Raw genomic sequence first — 21,425 nt, 5'->3', positions numbered from 1 at the left:
ATTTCAGTGGATCACTGGGGAGGTAGACAAGTTTCCTCAAGCAGCCACCTTCAGATAATCTTTAAGGGTGTTTATAAAAGTTCCTAGTATAAAAAGTTGTTTTAGTTAGATTATATTGTGTTTAAAAAATGTCCCTTATATTTTTCTACATTTGTGGTGGCATTTCTCAAGATTGTATTTGTGGCCTATTACATGATCAAATGTTTTAATGTTCATGCGTATTATATAGAAGGTTGGGCAGATTGAGTGTTCACTTTCTTTAAAGAGCGTCATTGTAGAGGTGAGAGTGGCTGCTTCCAGCCAATCTTGAGGTGCTGGAGGAGAATCTACAAATGAACTTTTAAAAATTGTTATTTTTTAATTTTATTTTATTGTCAACAGTATTACAGATGTCTCCCATTTTCTCCCTTTTTTCCCTCCTCCACCCAACAACTTACCTAAGGCCCACTCCTTCTCTGTCTCCTTTTTCATTCTAAGTTTGGAGTTTTTTAAAAGACTATTACAAAGAACAGCTCTTGCCTCTGGTGATTTGAGCAGCAATTTTGTCTCCTTGAATTTCTCTATCAATTTAATTCCACCTTTCTGTCTCCCAGGAGTGCCTTAGTATTTTTGATGTCCCACCAGCCATGTTTTTCTGTACTGTTAAAAAATTATCCTTAAAAACACTTCTCCTCCCAAATCAATGGGATTCTGGGTGGGATGGGAGGTGAACCTATGGGCTATATCTGCCATCTTGCTTCAATCTTCTGTTTTTAGATAGGTTTTGTTGTTTTTAATCCTCACTTGAGGATATTTTTTTTCGGTTGCTTTTCAGAGAGTGGAAGTGGTGGAGAGAGAGAGAGAGAGAGAGAGAGAGAGAGAGATTGGTTGCCTCCTGCATGTGCCCCGACCCCAACAGGGGCTGGGGATAGAGCCTGCAACCAAGGTACGTGTCCTTGGCCAGAATCAAACCTGGGACCCTTCAGTCTGCGAGCTGAAGCAAGCTGACGCTCTAACCACTGAGCCAAACCAGCTAGGGCTAGATATGTTATATATTTTCTCTAAATGGTTAGTGTTGGCATGTAGAAAACTTATCAATTATATATAACATTTTGTAACCTGGCTGTGTTCATTTTCCTTAGTTTCAGGGGTTTGGGGAGATAGGTTGTTTTTTTGGTTTCAGTTTCGGTTTTTGCTTTTTTTGTGATGGGTTTTTTTTTTCTTATAACAACAATCATTTTATTTTCTCAGTATTCTATGGGTCAGCTTTTTGGGTGGGGCCAGGCAGTTCTGCAGGTTTTGTCTGGGCCCCACCAAGACTTGACTGATACAACTGCAGTCAGCTGGCAGGTTGGTTAGGGTCTCAGCTAGATCGGTGTTTGCTTATTGTGGTCTGATCCTCCAACAGGCCAGCCTGGGCTTCTTCACGTGGCTGACTTGGGTCCTCTGAGACCTGCTACTTCCCCAAGCTCTGTTCAGCAGGCTCCCTTTTACCAGTTCTGGCACAGAACTCAATCTGCTTTATTCTCCAAAATTAATTTTACAAGGCAATAGTTATTAAAAGGGCAATTCATTGAAGAGACTGGTAGATATGAAGGAAGTATATGTTTTACAGAGATAAGCAGTTCATTGCAAAAATTACTTGAGCTGCATTTTTCTCCAAAAACATCACCATTAAGCTATTCTACCACTGGTTCTTCTATTCCTTCCCTCTATCCCCAATCCTCAAATTTTACATTTTTTCTTGAGTCAATTTTACTCTGCCCAGACCTGGATCCTCCACAATCAACACCAACCATTGTCTTCAGGTGTTTGAATGTCTATTGTTTTAGGCCAGGTTCCTAAGGAAACAGCCCTTGGGCCATATAAAATATCTCCAAACAAACAATACAGAGAAGCCATGCACAGAACAGTGCATGAGAGGAAAGGAGGGAAAATTTGCCTGGCTCACTCCCAGTTCATTTTCTTAGTGGTCAAAATGTACCCAACAGATATTAACTCCCTCACACTTCTAGAATGCATCATCTGTCCTCTAGGGCAGACATTTGGAAAGCCAGATACCACACTTTGAGGTGTAGTGTTTCATACATTCCAAAAGTGGTGGAAGGAGCCAGAAAGTTCAGGTGTGCAACTCATTGGCTTGTCTTTACAGCAGCATCCAAGTATGAGAACTAAATACCCCCAGGCAAGTCCTAAATTCACCTGGTAATTGTAGTAGTCATCTGTGCTAGCTATTTGCCTTTATCTGGAGGAAAAATTAAACTCCTATCTCTACAACAAGCCACTGCCTACAGCTTGGAGCCAGATGCCTAGGCTAAACTCTCAGGTGACAGGGTGATGGGATATTTATCTTCCTTGACATTATATTTCAAAGAGATGGTTCCAAGGCTCTTAAGAAAGTCATTCCTGGGTTATAGGCTGGCAAGAGGCTAATTTAGCTTTTAAAAAGATGTACATACTGATTCCAAGATGGCGGCAGATTAAGTGGAAGCTATGCTGACACTCTCCCAGGACCAAACTGGAATTATCTAAAAGATAGAAAAACCATCCTGAATAATCAACTGAAGACTAGCTGGAGAGCACCCTCATAACCAAGGACAGAAAGTGGAGATAGCATAGAGACTAGTAGGAAGTGCAAAGGTGTGAGACAGCTGGCTGGGCTCCCACGGGCAGCAACTGAAGGTCCAGAGGAAGATCTCAGCTGTGGGGGGGTTCCCACTGAGAACTCTGGGGCCTAAACCCTAAGCTGGGCTCCCCAGCCCAGAGCATCAGGACTGAGAAAGGTGCCCACATATCATCTGGCTATGAAAAGCAGTGGGGTTTCTGTCTGCCAGGGAGAGATAGCTGGAAATGCAGACACCCTCTTAAAGGGCCAATGTACAAAGTTTCGTGTGCAGCCACTCACCTTGAGCTCCAGCAGAGGGAGGGCAGAGTGGACTGGAGCTGTGTGAGGAGAATAAGGTTGCAGGCTCTGGAGACAGAGCTCAGAGGACACCCATCTAGATTCCTGTGCTGAGTCATCCCCCATACTGCAGAGAACATTTTCTTAAGCAGGTATTTGCCATCCAGGCAGGTTTTGCCTTGGAGGGGAGGGAAGCAATTGCCCCACGCTGCTGGAAAACCTCTTGCCCCACCCTGTGGAGTTTATGCCTTGCTGTGCTCTACATGCTGAAGGTTCGTTAAGAGACTATGATTAACAATCAGCCCAGTCAGCATGGTTCAGCGGTGGAGCATCAACCATAGGATCCTGGAGATCAAGGTTCAATTCCTGGTCAGGGCACATGCCCAGGTTGTGGGTTCCATCCCAAAGGAGGGGTGCAGGAGGCAGCCAATCAATGACTCTCTCATTATTGATATCTCTATCTCTCTATCTCTCTCTCCCTCTCTCCCTTACTCTCTCTGAAATCCATAAACACATATATTTTTTAAAAAATCAGACTCTGGGTGCTTTGACTCTTTGCTTCTGGACCTGGTGCTTGGAAAAGCAGACCTTGGTGTGCATCTTGGTCCTTTCCAAGCACACTCAGCCCCAGCAGAAGGAACAACAAGCTGTGGATTGTGGAAAGCTTCAAACAGTGTTCTCATGGCAAAAATAGCATCTGACATTGGCCTGCACCAGAGGCCATCCAACAGACTGGGAGTCCTAGCAGACCTACCTACCTAATACACAGAAACAAATCCAAACAGGTAGCCAAAATAGGGAGAGAGAAAAAACAGGCCCCAAATGAAAGAATAAGAGAATTCTCCAGACAAAGAGGTAAATGAAATAAAAGATAAGCAATCTATCAGATATAAAGTTCAGAATACTGATCATAAGGATGCTCAACAGCATGAGAAAAGATATGGAAACTATGAAGGAAATTAAGAATGACATAGTAGAAATAAAAAATACATTGGAAGGAATATACAGAAGATTAGGGGAAGCTGAGGATCGGATCAGTGAATTAGAAGACAAGGTAGAAAAAAAATCAGAGAACCAAAAAGAAAAAACAATTAAAAAGCAGGACAGTTTAAGGGAGCTGTGGGACAACATGAAATGTAACAATATTCACATCATAAGAGTACCAGAATGGGAAGAGAGTAATCAAAGGTTAGAGGACCAGTTTGAAGAAATAATGGCAGAAAACTTCCCTAACCTGGTGAAGGAAAAAGTCACTCAAGTTCAGGAGGCACAGAGAGTCCCAAGCAAGAAGAACCCAAAGAGGCCCACACCCAGACACATCATAATTAAAATGCCAAAAATGCAAGACGAAGAGAGAATCTTAAAAGCAGCAAGAGAAGAATAATCTGTTACCTACAAAGAAGGTCCCATAAGGCTGTCAGCTGATTTCTCATCAGAAACTCTACAGGCCAGAAGGGAATGGCTTGAAGTATTCAATGTAATGAAAAGCAAAGATCTGAAACCAAGACTACTCTATCCAGCAAGGCCATCATTCAAAATAGATGGTGAAATAAAGAGCTTCCCAGACAAAAAAACAACCACCACCAAAAAAAAAAAAAAAAAAAAAAAAAAAGGCTAAAAGAGTTTATCACCACCAAACAAGCATTGCAAGAAATGTTAAAGGGACTGCTGTAATAAGAAGAAATAGAGACAGAGAGAAACATAGGAATAAAGAAATACAAAGGCAATAGATAAGTTCCTATCAATAATAACCTTAAATGTAAATGGATTAAATGCTCAAATCAAAAGGCTTAGGGTAGCTGAATGGATAAGAAAACATGACCCAAATATATGCTCTCTACAAGAGACCCACCTCAGAGCAAAAGACTCACACAGGCTGAAGATAAAAACAAAAAACTTCTGGAGGACTTTAAGGGAGAGATCAACAGCAATACAGTCATAGTAGGGGACTTTAACACCCCACTGACTTTACTGGATAGATCTTCCAGACAAAAAATCAACAAGGAAACAGTGACTCTAAATGACACACTAGATCAGATGGATTTAATTGACATTTACAGAACATTTCACCCCAAAGCTGCAGAATATACATTCTCCTCAAGGGCACTTGGGACATTCTCAAAGATAGACCATATATTAGGACACAAAACCAGTCTCTACAAGTTAAGAAGATTGAAATCATATCAAACATCTTCTCCAACATTTACACCATAGAATACTATGCAGCTGTAAAAAAGAAGGATCTCTTACCCTTTGAGACAGCATGATGGGACCAGGAGAGTATTATGTTAAGCAAAGTAGGCCATTCAGAGAAAGACAAGTGTCACATGATCTTACTCATATGTGGAATCTAATAAACAAAATAAACTGACACACAAAATAGATCCAGAGACTTGGAAGCATAGCACAGACTGATGAATCTCAGAGGAAAGGCAGAGGTGGTGGTGTGGTGGGGAGAGATTAATCTAAGAACTTATATGCATATATGTATAACCCATGGACACAGACAATAGTGTGGTGAGGGCCTGGAGGGGGGGTACAGGGTAGAGAGAATCAATGGGGAAGAAAAAGGGACATCTGTAATACTTTCAACAATAAATGTAATTTTTTTTAAAAAGCAAGCACACAAAATTAATTAATTAATTAAAAGAGCCCAGCCGGGCATGGCTCAGCAGTTGAGCATCAACCTAGGATCCAGGAGATCGGGGTTCAATTCCCGGTCAGGGCACATGCCCGGGTTGTGGGCTGCAGCCGATCAATGACTCTGTCATCATTGATGTTTCTATCTCTCTCTCCCCCTCTTTTCCTCTCTCTGAAATCAATAAAGATATATTTTTTAAATTTAATTAAAAGATATAGATACATATCAAAGTAAGCAGTTTGTAGCTGCGTAAATATCCAATAAGTCCATAGTAATATTCAAAGTAAAGCAATTATCAGAATTACAATAGAATGAATTTTAAAATTCAATATAATACTCACCTTGGGGACAAAAAAACTTTAAATTTAAAAAGCATTTACAATGATGAATGATTAAAGCAGATTCTTACTTAGCAATGCACAAAAATCTCCTTCATGTCACTGGGTTGTGCCACCACATCATTAGTTAATCTTTAAACTTCTACTGACTTTCCTACATTCTCTCCAACATATTCCCTGACAAAAAAGCAGGCCGAACTAGTCAAAAAAATAAATAAATAAGTGGAAAATCCAGGGCTAGCTAAGCCTGCCTGCAGGAGTCAAACCAGAAATCTAAGGACCATCCCCAAGAAACCTGCTTGCACTGGAAAAATCCAAGATGGCACCTGAAACCCCATCTTCCCAAGCCAGCATTTGAGGAACTTTTCTTCATTAGCATACTAAAAATCATGCCCATGGGTGGAGATTTAACGTTAAAATGAGACATTCGATGTATAGCTAGATATGTTCCAAACATATTTGGGAACTGCAAATGCTTCTGCACTAGGGGCTGGCCCTACCCCTGCAAGGTCCAGGACCTTTCGAGCGTCAGGCGACCTCCAGGTCTTTGACTTGCCCAGGAAAAATTTCAAGGAAGAATTGAAGTGAGAACAAAGCAAGTTTTATTCAGGTAGAAAAAAGGAAAAAGGCCAGGGTGCGGGCACCATTGTAAAAGAAGCAAAAAGTATGCATCCAAGTGGACAGAGGCCAACTGGCAAATGAGGTGCTCTGTGGTCGGTTAGTTCTTGGGATTTTGTTTCCACGAGGAGGAATTGTCTCCAAGCTTTGTGGTGCCAAGTTCTGACTCCGCCTTCTGGTTGGGAGGAGGCCTTGTTGTGGTTACTTACATGACCAACACAGGATTTTCCAACCTTTAACTTTCCCTTTGATCATGCCCAGAGGTGGGGGCTCTGGTGAGATGAAATGGGCTCCTACTTCCTCACTCCACTTGTCAGGATCTTTCCGGAACTTCTTTTTTTTTTTTTTTTAATTTTACTTTTGTTTAAAATATTACAGATGTCCCTTTTTCTCCCCAATGACCCATTCCACCCCGTCTCTTTCCTCCTCCCCAGTCCCTGTCCCCACCATTGTCCATGTCCTTGGGTTGTGTATATATGCACATAAATTCTTTGGTTACTCTCTCCCCCTCCACCCACCCGCCCTCCTCCATCCCTCTGACATTCATCAGTCTCATCTATGCTTCCATGTCATTGAATCTATTCTGTTTATCAGTTTATTAAGTTCTTTAGATTCCACGTATAAGCGAGATGTGTGATATTTGTCTTTCTCTGCCTGGCTTATTTCACTTAACATAATATTCTCCAGGTCCATCCATACTGTCCCAAAGGGTACGAGATTCTTCTTCTTTACAGCTGTGTAGTATTCCATGGTGTATATGTCCCACAGCTTTTTTATCCACTCATCTACTGATGGGCACTTGGTCTGTTTCCAGATCTTAGCTATTGTAAACTGTGCTGCTATGAACATCAGGGTACATATATCCTTTCTGATGAATGTTTCAGGATTCTTAGGATACATTTCTAGGAGTGGAATCACTGGATCAAATGGCAGCTCCATTTCTAATTTTTTGATCCGGAACTTCTTTCTCTCCTGCCTCACATTCTTCTTTAGGAATCCCAACCCCTGAATCCCTCCTACCACATACCCCCGAGACCATTTAATACTTTCCTGATTTCCCAGAATCAAGGAGAATGAATCATTAGGCATTCAGTTATCTTTCTCCATTCCTTGGCCAAGGAATAAAGTTTCTGACTTGCTTTGCCCAATACTGTCTCATCCTATCAATGTGAGCAACACCCAGCAGGATGACCACTATTAGGGATGAGGTGCTTTTTGTTGTAATTGCCTAGCCCAGAGGACGAAGGGAGGGCTAGGGAAGGAATGCCTAGTTACTAGCTAGCCCAACTGAACTTTTTCTATGAGCTTTTCAACCCCATGATGCCTTAATGCAACCATGCCACCTCAGACTGGCACTGGGCCAGTCCTCCCACTTTTCTACTCTGTGGTGTTTACAGGACAGTTAATGAGCCTTCCAAAAAATATGAGGAGGGAAAAAGACACAATTAGAAAGCCCTACCTCAGTTTACCCTCCATCTGTGGCCTCTGACCTTTTCCCACTCTAAGCCATCTCATCCCCCAATGGAGACCAAACAATCAAGAGTTTTATTGCTAACTCAGCTGGCGTAGCTCAGTGATTGAATGTCGACCTATGATCCAGAAAATCGCAGTTAGATTCCTGGTCAGGGCACATGCCCAGGTTGTGGGCTCGATCCTCTGTAGGGGGCTTGCAGGAGGCAGCTGATCAATGCCTCTCTCATCATTGATGTTTCTATCTCTCCCTCCCTCTCCTTTCTTTTCTCTGAAATCAATAAAAACTTTTTTTTTTAATATATCTTTATTGATTTCAGAGAGCGGAAAGGATAGGGAGAGAGATAGAAACATCAGTAATGAGAGAGTCATTGATCGAGCCCACAACCCAGGCATGTGCCCTGACTGGGAATCGAATCCCGATCGCCTGGATCCTAGGTGGATGCTCAACCGCTGAGCCACACCTGGCCAGGCAAGACATATTTTTTTTAAAAAAAGAGTTTTGTTGCTAGAAGCAGTCCTGAAATCCGAATACCTCCTCACCTCTTCTGTGGCACTTGCAGGACTGGGTTTAGGGAAGGAAGCTAACAACTATAGTTCGTTAACCATCTTCATCTAAAACCAGCTATTACTTTACATTTTAATATTAGACATTTTAAGTCATTACTAACAACAATAACAAATATATATAGCACTTATCCCGTGACAGGTGTTAATCTAAGTGCTTTACATATATTAACTCATTTAATTATCATAGCAACCCAGTGAGTTAGATACCCTAGTTATCCTGGGTTTACTTGAGTAGACAGAGGCACAGAAAGGTTATGTGACTTAAAAAAGGTCACATAGGTACTAAGTTGAGAAGCCAAAATTTGAACCCATAAAGCCTGACTTTAGAGTTTGCACTCTAAAAGGCTGGTGTTCTTAACTATTCTACAATTCTACCATTAATTAGAATCTATATCCATCTCTTAAAAACAAGAACTCTTTTCTTTCCTGTCCCTCCCCTCATCTCCAATGTTTATATTACCTGGAATTTTAGTTCAAGATTGTAATTTTAAATCTAAAATCAAAAATTTTTTTTGTTAATCCTCACCCAAGAATATTTTCCCCATTGATTTTTGTTTTTTAGAGAGTGGAAAGGAGGGAAGGAGTGGGGGGAAGGAGGGAGAGAGAGAGAAAGAAACATCAATGTGAGAGACACATATCGATTGGTTGCCTCCCACATGCACCCCAAACAGGGCCAGGGATCAAACCTGCAACCCGGGTACATGTCTTTGACAGGAAATGGAACCCTCGACCCTTTAGTGCTTGGACTGACGCTCTAACCACTGAGTCACACTGGGCAAGGCTCAAAACTTAGGCTTTTCAATAAATTTTACTATTTTTCCCCTCACCATTGCTTATTGGAACTCCCTCCTTTCTCCTAAGTTCATTTTTTTTCTACTTGCTGGATGACATACTCTAATAATCTTTTCAGAAAGGGTATGTGTGTGATGAATTTTCAGAAATATTTTTCTCTCATATGGATTCTCTTGGCTGGATATAGACATCTAGGTTCAAAGTTACTTCTCATCATCTCTTTGAAGCACTTCATTGTATTCTTTCCTCTTTTCTCTCTGGGACCTTGCAGAATCTTCTCCTTATCCTTTAGTATTTTATCTTAAACCTAAAAATTTTATTTCTTGGATGTGCATGTGTGTATTGATCATGCTCAGAACTCAGTGACTCTTTTCAATTTGAAGATTCAAGTCTTTCTTCACATAATTTTCAATTGTCAGATTATTCTTTTGATTTTTTTCCAATCAATTAGCAATGTGCAACCATTCTTAGTTCAGGGGCCAAAACTTGGCAGTGGGCTGAATTTGGCCTGTGGGCCATAGTTTGCCCATTCTTGTGCTAGAACATCAATTCCAGGGATAATTGTCTGCTTAATTCAGTGCTGTATCCCCAGAATACTAGAACAGTGCCTGGCACCTAGTAGGCTCTCAATAGATGTTTCTGAAGTGAGGAAGTGAATGAAACAATGAGCTGGGTAGCAAGTTACTGAAGGAGTGGGGAAGTGAGCAAACATATGAGAGCCAGCTTAGTACTACTCTCAGGGCCTCAGTTTACCCCTGTCTGAACCTAAGCAGGCTCCACCAAGAAGTCTTAGAAGAAAATCAGAAGGCTGAGGCCAGAGTTGCAATTCAGGATCTTTATTCTTCCCTTTTAACTTGAGGGTAATTCTGCCAGGAGGAGGCAGAAAGGACTGGGCTGGGCAGGGGTTCCCCAAGGGCCTGGCCTCCTGACCATGATTCAAGCTCAGCATCCCTGGGGAGGACAGTGAGTGGACCACTCTGCAGCCTCTGCAATCCCCTACCTCCAATAGCCATGTTAATGGGAAACAGCCACCTTCACACACCAGGCAGGAGGGACCTGGGAGAGTGCCCCATCTTCCTCCATACACACAGGCACATGCATGCAGGAGTCTAGCTGAAGCAGGGCATGGTCAGTGTCCAGATACACGGCTCTGGCCTGTGGCCCAGTTGATAAACATGAAGCCTAGACTGATTGCCATGAAGAGGATCCCCAAGACACCAAAACACAGAGCCTATGGACAAGAGGGAGAGAAAGTGAGACTGGATGTGTCACCACAATGGAGCTCCTTCTGAGAATGTTCTTCAAGGCCCTCCAGAGAGTCCCCATTCATTTCTGACCCTACTTTGTGCTCCCTCTCTTTCCTTAAAACCAGCCCATTCCTGTGAATCTTCCTTCCATCTTCCTAGAACCCTTTAGGGAGTACTCTCCTCCATCCTCCTTGAAAGTTCTCCTGACTCTCTTCTAATAGTGCACCTTCCATCTGGAGAATGCTCCCTCTATGCCAGTCCCTTACTGAGTGTCTCCTCTGTCTTCCCAGACCCTGCCAGTGCTCTCTTTGCTCAGCCCCTCCTTAAGACAATCTCCTTCATTCTTTCAGACTAACCACCTCTCTTCCTGGATGCACCCTCTTCCCCCAGGCCCCTCTCAAAAATGTTCCTTCTATCTCTAGCCATCTTGGAGTGCTCCCTCCTCAGAACATCTACCCTTTCACAGCCCTCCCCTGGAAATCTCACCTGGATCTTGGGCCAGGAGGAGAGGGACTCCACCTCAGAGGGTACAATACGGAGGTAGAAGACACTAGGAAGGATGAAGATGAGGCTGGGGGCTGAGGTGGACCCTGGAGGACAATCAGGAGGAATGGGAGTCAATGTAAGTTTGAGGTACAAGGCCCATATTAGATGGGGACTGGGGTTGAGGTACTGACCGATAACCCCAAAGATATCCCGGATGGTTGGCACATAGATGACAAGAACATTGACCAAGACAAGCAGGATCAGGGCTATGGCCACATGCCGTGGCCAGCTGAAGGCTTTGCTTGGGAATAGCAGCTGCTGCAAGGCCCGGCGAATCTGTAGCCAGAATAGGGTGGGGCACAAGTCAGGGTGCAAATGCTGCCTCCCCCTCCTTGAGGTCATCTGTCTTTGCCTCCATCCTCTCTGAGATTCCTGATTTCACTTCCATCTGACTATCTCCACCCTATCTGACCATCCATCTTTGCCTCCAACTTCTGAATGAGCATCCCCCTCCCTCCTGACAATCCATGCCTTCTCCTTCTGTCTGATTGTCCATCTATGCCTCTACACACTGTCTGAAATCTTCACCTCCTCCTCTACCTTACTATCTCTGTCTCCCCCTATCTGACTACCCACTTGCCTTTCCATCCTGTCTGAGATCCCTGCTTCTTTCCATCTGACTAACTCTCTCTCCCTCCTCTATCTAGTCATTCCACCTCCCCATATGAGAGCTTTGTCCCTCCTATATCTTACTACTTCTACCTCCATCCTTTTTCTGTCCATCCCTGTTTCTTCATTCTGATTGTCCATCTATGCCTCTACCCTCTGTCTGACCATTCTTGCTTCCCTCTTCTGCCTAGCCAGACATCTGTGCCTCCTCCTTCCAACTACTACCCCTGTCCTCCTGACTCTCTCCATCCTGCTATCTATTTTTGCCTTCTCTGTCCATCTGACAACTCTGCCTTCCCTGTCTGTCCACCTCTGCCTCCTTCATCCATCCGTTCATCCATTCCTATCTCCAACATCCATCCAAACATCTATGCTTATGCCTTCTACACATTCATCCATGCCCCACTGCTCCATGCCCCCCCTTTGCTCCCACGCACAGGGAACAGCACAACTGGCACAGTGAGAGTCACCGCGAGCAGCACCGCCAGGCGCACACAAAGGATGAGCAGGTCCTTCTGGCTGTACATTTGAAGCATCTCCGCCTTCACGCTGCCTGGAACATGGAACACAGGATGCTGGATGTGGCAGGAGAACCGGGACCAGTGTCCTAGACACACACACACACACACACACACACACACACACACACACACAGACAAAATCTCCATGCATGATGTATACCATCTCTTTGGAAACTGATGGGTCCAAAGGCATGGAGGGAAAATACTCAGGCTTCTGCCCCAGCAGTCTTCCCAGTCCCCACCCTAGCTTCCACCAAACCCTGGCTCCAGCTTCACTCACTATAGAAGGTGAGGTATCCAAAGGTGGCTGTAAGCCCATACATGCAGAACATGGCACCGATGGACACGTTGGCCACAGCCTGCATTCTGCGCTTGGAAGGCCTAAGGTATAGAGGTCATGGGATTGTAATGCCCATACCCCTGGACTTGGTCGAGGCCCCTCAAAACCAGCCTCCACCTTCCAGGGTCCCCTCCTCCCAGAGCTGACATTCAGCTGGTACTCAGTGGGATTCCCATTTTGGCCTCCCCTGTGTAATTAGCCAAGCCTCCCCTCTCTGTCCACCCATATCTCACCCCATATGACCATCTTTACCCATCTCCTCTGTCTGACCATCTCTGCCTCTCCCTTCCATCTGACTATCCATACCTAATTATCCACACATTCCCCCATCATATCATCCCTGACCCTCCTTTGTCCATTCATACCCCTATCCATCTGACCATACTCATCCATCATTGCCACCCCCTCCATCTGATTATCTCTGCTGCCCCACTCTGTCCATTTGCACCTGTACTGGATATTAAAAGAGTAAAATACTTAAGCCCCAATCAGTAAACAGTCACTTCCCTATATCTCCCAAGGCCTCCTGGCCATGTCAAACCCCTCCCTTGCCACAATCTACAATCAGCAATCAAGTGACAGTCTCAGAACTGCTGTAGGGATTGTCAGACATTATGACTATAACCCCACCTGTTAGTTTATCACACATGCCCACTTGCCTGTCTACTCACCGGCAGAGCTCCGTGTAGATGGGCAGCACCTCAGGGTGGCAGACAAAGGCAAAAGCCATAATGGGCACTGAGTAGAACATCTGGGGGAATGACCCAAGTACACGAGATTAGAGCCTACAGGGTCCCATCCCCTCATTTCCATCCCCCTGGCCCCACCACTGTTCTCCATATCAGATACTTGGAAGCCCCAATGTCCACCACATGGCTCCAGAAGGCCTGAGTGTGGTGAAAACCCTATCAGCCTGCACATCCACCTGTGAGTCCACTGTGAACATCTGAGCCTCACAGCTTCTGTTGAGCCCCAGTGGGCTCTTACTCTCTGCTGCTGTATCATTGCGGCCCACAGGACAGTCAAGCTGGAACTTCTTATAGATGACCTGAAGGAGGGAGGGTGGGGAAGTGAGCTTACAGGGAAGGCTGTGTTCCAACACCTCAAATTCTCTCCCCACTTTTTCAAGTCCTTCTGTCAGACTCACCGAAATGAGGAAAAACAGCATGCAGGTCAGAGAAAGACCACTGGTATACCCCAGGTAGCCTGCAAGGGGCAGTAACACAGAGACTCAGAAATCCAGGGACCACCCCTACAGCAAATATTAAACCCCCAGTCTGGCCTTCAAGACCCTCTCACCACAATTATGCCACACCTTTGCATAAGCTTTACTTCTTCCTGGACCAGCCTCCCCTCCAGAGCAAACTCCTATTCATCTGTTAAAACCCACATCAAAAAAGCTTTCCCCTGGTGTTCAACAGCCCTTGAAAATGGGGATTCTCTCAATCTGGCTCCCCTTCTCTAAGCCCACTATCCAATGGCTAACACAAGAAGCCTCTTACCCAAGTGTCTCATGAGGGCCAGTGGCAGGATAATTAACACACTGACAATGATGATGAGGAGGTTTCCATTCAAGAACCAGCTCCTAGGGAGACAGACAAATATAGTGACTAGCTGCCTGCCAAAAAAAAAACCTGTCAGGCAGACACTCATAGAAGGCAGCTAGACAGACAGATTTCTGCCCATAACCAGGACTGATGAGCTAACACCTCAACTGTGAGAAGTCATTCAGGTGGTTACAGTGATAGCACAACAAGATTGAAAGAAACAGCCAGACTGATTATCAGACTATCAGTCAGACACTGTCAGAGGGATATATCTGAGAACACATGCACAGTTAGACAAAACTGTGCTGTCAGACTCACAAGTGAACACACAACCAGATGGGTAAACAACACCCCAAGTCAGTCAGACTAACATAGTCCAACACAAGGTGCCAGCCACAGAGTGAGCCATTACCCTTGTGTCTGACAGGTAGAACAACAGTCTGATGATCTGGCTAGCAGGTAACGATGCAGAGTCAGACAAAAAGTCAGAAACGCACATGTGTGGTTGTTTGAACAGCTCAAGGTTTGTTGAACACCTGAAAGTAGCTGGGCCAATTTGGCCACATGGCCAAAGAGAAATAGAGACCATATGAATCAGCCAGCTGGCCACACAATGGGAACCAAGCTCAAAGAAAGAGTGGGATCTATACAGATATTGGAGGGAGGTGGTGAGGCAAGACAGTTAATAGACTCAGCTGAACAACTGCTCATTTGTTCAAAAGAATTTTATTGAGTGCCTACTATGTTCCATCTCATACACACAGTTACACAGATATAAACCAACAAAGCATCACTGGCCATATATACAATGGGAGCTACTTATAATAATTAGACACAGCTAGGCATATAGACTGCCAGCCACCTGGATGGTTTCAGAATCAAACCGAAAAATCTAACAAGATACACAGAGTCAACCATCATATACAAATAACTGAATAGATTCAGCCAGCAGATGGATCCAGAATAAAAAATGCAGTCATCTGGATGCATACTCATAACAATACAGAGGACATATATAGTCATAGTTGAGGTTCACATACACACACACAGCCATAGAGAATTTGTCAGAAAAATGGTCACTAAATTAAACAGAGATGGAGTTTACTGGCACATACAGTTGGAACAAATCACATATACATAGTTGGCACCACAGTACACAGCACAAACATACATACACACCTTTGGAGTCAATGGACACACACTTACAGCAAGACAGATTCAGCCAACCTGATGGACCCAGAATCAAACAGAATCTGAGTAAACAAATGTCAAACACACATGGTTGGGATCATAGTATACAGGACACACATTGCTGTAGTCGGCAATCACACAGCTGGCCAGAGAACCTGCCAGTACAACAGTCACAGAAGCCAAACCCACAGGCAGAGTTTAGATCTACTGGAGAGTATTCGCATGATCAGCATGAGAGTACACTGGACATAGAGATTCAGCCACCAGACAGTATCAACCATAACAACAGTCACAGAAATCAACACATAGTCTACTATACTCCTGTAGTCAGAGCAACAGTCACACATACTGCTGGCATCACAATACACAGAAATCACAGTCTGACCAAAGTGGCCTGCCCAATAGTCTCAAAGTAGAATACTTGGGACACAGAGTTGAAGATAGCAGCCAGGCCTGACAGGCAGAGTTAGTGGCCTGTGAACCAGAGCCAAGGGGTGTTGCTCACTCACCTCTCAGGGTCCATGTACAGGAAGGCACCAATAACCAGGGGGAGTTCGGATTTGATGATGAACAGGTAACTGGACATGGCTGGTGTGGGTGGGGGAAGGTATAAGCAAAAGGATTCCCCTTGTCCCCCTGCCCCATTTTCCCCAGCCCAGCCTGAGGAAGCCCACCTCACCCCGCCCTCTTCCCCCAAGCTGATCCCCCACCTCCCAGAGTCCTCACCCCCAACATTGTGCAGACAGATGACCGCAGCGACCACTACCTTCCCCACAGGCCCCAGCGCCCTCTGTCCCAGCTGCTCATAGGCTCGGATGCCTGTGGGGGTGAGGGACAGGAAGGAACAGCTGTGGTCCAGGAATCCAGGCCAGGGGAGAGTTTGGGGTGCCAGAGGGTCTGGGAGCTGGGGAGTTGGGGTTTGGAGTAATTGAGTCTGATTGACGGGGGCTGGGGTGAGAGTTAAGTAGTTAGGATTCGGCTTAGGGGTGGAATCTGGGAAGTGGGATCTCTGGCCAGGAACTGTGGCCAAGGAGAAAGTTGGAGGTGGGCTGGAAATGGGTAGTGGGTGTCTTGGGAGCACATCACGTATACACAGTCTGAGACCACATACACATGGTCTGAGACCATGATGGGAGTGAAGTCTGAGATCTGGGGCAGAGGAAGCTTGGAAGCTGGGGTCTGAGAACTGGGGGTCTCAGGATTGTACAGCTGGTTTTCATGGTTGAAGAGGTGGCTAGAGACTGAAAGGAGGGGTTAGAGATGGAGTGGAGTGGTCTGGGGATGGGGAAAGGTCTGAACAATGGAACTTATGGCCGGGCTGAGGGTTGGGGATTGGGAATTGGGGATCTAGGAGCCCAGATGAGGTCTGAGGGCCATTGCACAGTCTGGGATCTGGAGTCCAGGGAGTTAAGTGTGGGGCCTGGGGGCCTGGGTCTGAGATCTGGGGTCAGGGTGGTATGTCCAGAGTCTGGGGTTTGGGTTGAAGTCTGGGGTATCAGGTCAGGGGAGTGGGTCAGTGGTCTGGATTGAGCTCTGGGGCTCACCTACAACACCAGCACAGGTCAGCAGAAGATGGATGGAGTATGAAGACAGAAGAGCAATGCACAGCAGCAGGACCCTGTGGCAAATGGTACAATTCATACTTGGCCCCAAGGCCTCCCGCCTGCCCCAAAACATACCTGCCCTCCCCAGACCACCTAGGACTCACAAGAAGAAGAGGACCCCTGTGTGGGCCATGGCATAGGCCAGCCCCAGGATGCCGCTGCCCATGATGGCATTGCTGAGGTTGAACACTGACATTCCAAATGATGTCTTCCCCTCGAACTGTGGGTAAGGGGCAAAATCCAGGAACACATGGGGAGGGAGTCCAGGTAAAGAGACCAGCTCTAGGGCTTGGGAAAGACTAGAGAGGAAGTGACTGGGACAAGAAGAAGCCCAGGAAGGGCCAGAGGAGAAACTAAGAAGTTAGGAAGGAAAAGGAGTTGAAGATGGGAAGAAACTGGGAAAAGGAGAGCCAGGAAGGGAAAAACTAGGAGAAAGTTTCGAGGGGAGCATCTATAAGTGGAGAGGAACAGGAGAGGGTAGAGCAGCTACCAAAGGAAAACAGCTGGGGAGGGGAGTAGCTGGAGATAAGGAGTAGCTAGGGCAGTAAATAACTAGGCCATGGAACAGCTAGGGAGTAGTAGTAGCCGTAGCCCCAAAGAGGGAAGAGGGAAGAGTAGGGGAGGAGATGAACTAGGCAAGGTGCAGCTGGGACAGATCCTGTAGGGTCACTCACATCCATGAACTGGGCTGGCTTCCTCCCAGGAGCAGGATTATGGCTGGGCAGGAAGCCCTCTCGTTCCTGCCTGTAGCTGGAGAGGGCAGAGAAATTAGGGCTGATGAGAAGGTAATCCTGACCCTCCGACCTCAACCCTTTGGGCCCTGACTCACCCCACAGCACCCGCAGGTAGGGCTCCATTTATCTTTGGATCCTGCAGTTCCATCCTGTGGGCAGAGAAATGGGTGGGAGTCAGAGATGGATCAGGGAGGCTACAAAGTGGTAGAGCTAGGTGGAGGGGGAGGGGTTCAGATAGAGACAGACAGGTAGAGAAACAGAAACAGAGATGAGGTGAAGGGAACAGGAACAGAGGGAGGACAGAGACAGGGAAATAAATGGAGAGAATCAGAGGTAAGAGTGAGAGACTGAGGTGGGAAATATCAGGGGGATTGCCTTATAAAGTATATGATTGTTTAACCACTATGCTGTACACCTGAAACTAACACAAAATAATATTGAATGTAAACTATAATTGAAAAATAAAATTCAAAAAAAGAATGAGAAGCTGAGAGAGGAAGAGATGAAAGTGAGAAAAGGGCATCAGAGAAGGAGAGACGCCAACAGACAGACATAAATAGGGGAAGAGGCAGAGAGAGATAAACCAACCCCACAACAGCTGAGATGGCCATCTGGAGCCACAACTGCCTCTCCTCCCAGACCTCGGACTCACTCTGTCTTCTTTTTTAAAAATATATATATATATATCTTTATTGATTCATAGAGAGGAAGGGAGAGGGAGAGTTGAAACATAAGTGATGAGAGAGTCATCATTGATCAAGCTGCCTCCTGCATGCCCCCCACTGGGGAATCAAGCCCACAACCCGGGCATGTGCCCTGACCATGTATGAGACCGTGATCTCCTGGATCCTAGGTCGATGCTCAACCGCTGAGCCATGCCCAGCTGGGCACTCTGTCTTCTTGCTGTCAGTCTCTTTCCTTCCCAGGTCTCCCTAGCACACACACACACACACACACACACACGCACACCAATTCCCTTCACCTTCACCGCCTGTCCAGGTCTCCGCTCAGGACAAGTGTTGGCTGGCTGCCCCACCTCTCATAATGCCCCATACCCCCCTCCTTCCTGCCTAGGCCCCAAGCCTGGGCCCCAAGCGGAGCCCAGGCTGATGCAACCTGTCCACCAGGCAGGGGGTGGGGACTGGATTGGAGACCCCAGCCCCCGACGCTGAAAACTCTCTGCCATAACTCTGAATACCCTCACTAGAGGCCAGAGACAATTCCCCAACCGAGCCCCCTTCCAGGAACAGAAGTGACTCAGGAAACCCCTCTTAATCCCCCTTTTAGGGACCAGAGGCATTTTCTAGGTCCCCTGTCAAGTCTTAAACACTCTTCTGGCAGAAGTAACGGTAGAGACACTTCCAGAGTTGAGATCCTTCCTGGGCTTGGGGTGTCTCAGGAATCTGGCCTGAGCCCTAATCCCCCCTCCTGAGGAGGAGCTGTCTCTGAGACCTTCATCAGAAGCCCCCTCCAGGACCTGATGTGTTTCTGGAGTGTGGGGTGTCTCTGTGATCCCCAGGTCAGTCTACAGTCCCTGTCTTCTGGATGGAATGTCTCTGAAGAAACCGTCAGCCCTGAGCTCACTTCTGGCAAATGCGGTATCCCAGAAACCCCCATTCTAGGCCCCCATCATTGCTAAAACTACCTCCAGGAGACCCCTGCCCCAAGCCCTGAGTTCCTTTCCTGGGAAGGGGAGGGCTCTCGTGGAGCCCCATCCTCAGCCGTAGGCACCCTCTGAGAACTCTACCCACTCCCAAATTTACTTCCTGGGAACAAGGTACCAAAGGACTTCCCTTACCATTCAATTCCCCACTAATGCTAAAAAGGTCTCCAGGGAACCCCTGAGCCCCCTCCCGGAACCCCTACTCGTGCCTTGGGTTCTCCAAAGCTCCCCACCCCAGCCAGCGCCCCCTCCTCACCTCCTTGCTCCTGTCAGCTCCAGAAGCGGCAGGACTCAGACTAGGGCTGGGGGACGCCGCAGCCGCGGGGCTCCCGCTCACTGGGTAGTGCCGCGTCTCCGCTCAGTGGCCAATCAGCGCCTAGGCGCTTGCTCGGTGGCTAATCAGCACAGCTGGCGCTCCATCTGGCCCGCGAGTTTTAATTTTGTTTCCCTCTTTGTGGTTCTGAACCCAGGAAGTAGTGGGGAGAGGCGGGCGGCCCCTCATCTGGACCCACATGGAGGGAGACTGAGGTGTGTGGGGGTCTTGGACAGAAAGATTGAGGGGGCAGATCCACACCCAGAGAAAGGGCCAGGCAGGCGGAGAGAACTGACTCAGGAATCAGCCACACAGTGGGATGGATGAATGGAGGGAAAAGATGCAGAGAGGAGAGACAGAGATAGTTGGAGAAACAGCCACAAATAGAGACAGGCAGGCACAAGGACAGACAACAGAGAGGACAGAAAGATAGGGTGTGGGAGAGTGGTAGACTGGCAAAGAGGCATTCATGGGGAGAAAGAGACTACAGACAGACTCAGAAACAAACAGGAGGTAGGCCCATGCAAGCACCTGGAGGAAGGAACAGGCAGTCAGGCCCAGTAATAAACAGGAGACACAACAGGCAGATAGGTGGGCACAGCCAAACACATCTCCAAACAGAGGTTCGGGAACAGACGCACCAGCCCAGAGAGACAAGGGGATACAGGGAGTCATGGAGGCAGAGAAACACCTGGAGGGACAGATAACAACAGGCAGAGAAAGTCAGATTCAGGCAGAGGGGGAGACAGGGTGGATGGACAGACCTGGGAACAGCAGTGGGAAAAATGCAGGGATAGACAGACACACCCAGGCCACTATAAGCTAACCTCAGACAGACAACCAAGAGAGGACCCTAGATCTTGGAGGTCCCCAGAGAGAGGCAGGGAAGACATTTGTGGTTGGATGGGGAGTGTAGACACACAGTCTGCAAACTAGGCATGCCCTGAAGTCCTGGACCCAGGCCAGGCATTGGGTGGAGTCTGTTCATACCCTAACTGAGAAGCTCCACTGTCTGTCTGCCTGTCTTGTATGGGAGTCCGTCTGTTCACTCCCATCCAGGCATGTGACAGGCATGTCTGTCCAAAGCAAGGCATGTGTCTCCTGCAGGGAGTCAGTTGGGGTAGACTTGGGGTCCTGGCCCAACTCTACTGGGCTGCTTGAGGCCCTGGTGGACAAAAGGCCTCTGTCTGGGCCCCTCCATCCGTGTGCCCACCTCCCACAGCGAGCACGGAATTCCAGGAAAGGCCAAGGGCCAGCTGGGGTTCAAAGCTAGCCTAGATGCTCCCACCTCAACTGCAGTTAGAGGCGGGCAAGGGATGGGACATTTACTTCCCCACAGCAGTAGAAAGACTCCCCCACACTCAGGGATAATAGCTCCATAAAGGACTCAGAGATGGAGGCAGACTTGCCATCACTCACAGAGATACAAACTTGCATGCAGACCCACAGCCACACACACAAAATATATGCTGATAAATATGAATAAACACAGACTGCACACATAGAGCCCAGATCATGGAAGTCACACACTCACAGCCACACAGAGTGACTTGGTCTTATGGACATCATCACCCACAGCCTCAGACCACACCCAGAAAGCAGAGAGTAGCACAGGGATAGGCTCACACCGAGCCACTATAGGTTCATGGACATTGTCTCCCACAGATTCACAGCCACACACAAAGTGCACAGACAAATCTGGTTTCACACAGCCAACAACATCATACACAGGCCCAGTGTCTCCCATACACTTCCAGGTTCAGAGGGCCCTGGAGGCCAAAGTCCAGATTCAGGCTCTAT

The 21,425-nt window shown here is 46.8% G+C and overlaps 1 protein-coding gene across 1 annotated transcript; it reads right to left on the bottom strand.

The window, feature by feature from the left end:
* Positions 1-10,130: 10,130 nt before the first annotated feature.
* Positions 10,131-19,635, bottom strand: SLC38A5 (solute carrier family 38 member 5). The gene is made up of 16 exons (XM_016218420.2): positions 19,569-19,635; positions 17,745-17,798; positions 17,590-17,665; positions 17,020-17,135; positions 16,856-16,929; positions 16,038-16,130; positions 15,821-15,899; positions 14,076-14,158; positions 13,721-13,779; positions 13,499-13,621; positions 13,245-13,324; positions 12,514-12,614; positions 12,150-12,265; positions 11,235-11,379; positions 11,044-11,147; positions 10,131-10,541 (listed from the first exon to the last, which is right to left on the bottom strand). Exons 2-16 carry the CDS (start codon positions 17,795-17,797, stop codon positions 10,440-10,442), a joined length of 1,404 nt encoding a protein of 467 aa, XP_016073906.1. The 5' UTR covers position 17,798; positions 19,569-19,635; the 3' UTR covers positions 10,131-10,439.
* Between the last annotated feature and the right edge of the window lie 1,790 nt (positions 19,636-21,425).

The sequence above is a fragment of the Miniopterus natalensis genome, chromosome X, assembly GCF_054644295.1.
Source record: "Miniopterus natalensis isolate mMinNat1 chromosome X, mMinNat1.hap1, whole genome shotgun sequence".
NCBI classification, from domain to species: Eukaryota; Metazoa; Chordata; class Mammalia; order Chiroptera; family Miniopteridae; genus Miniopterus; species Miniopterus natalensis.
Note: the sequence above shows the minus strand (reverse complement) of the source record. Positions and strands in the feature narration are given on the sequence as shown.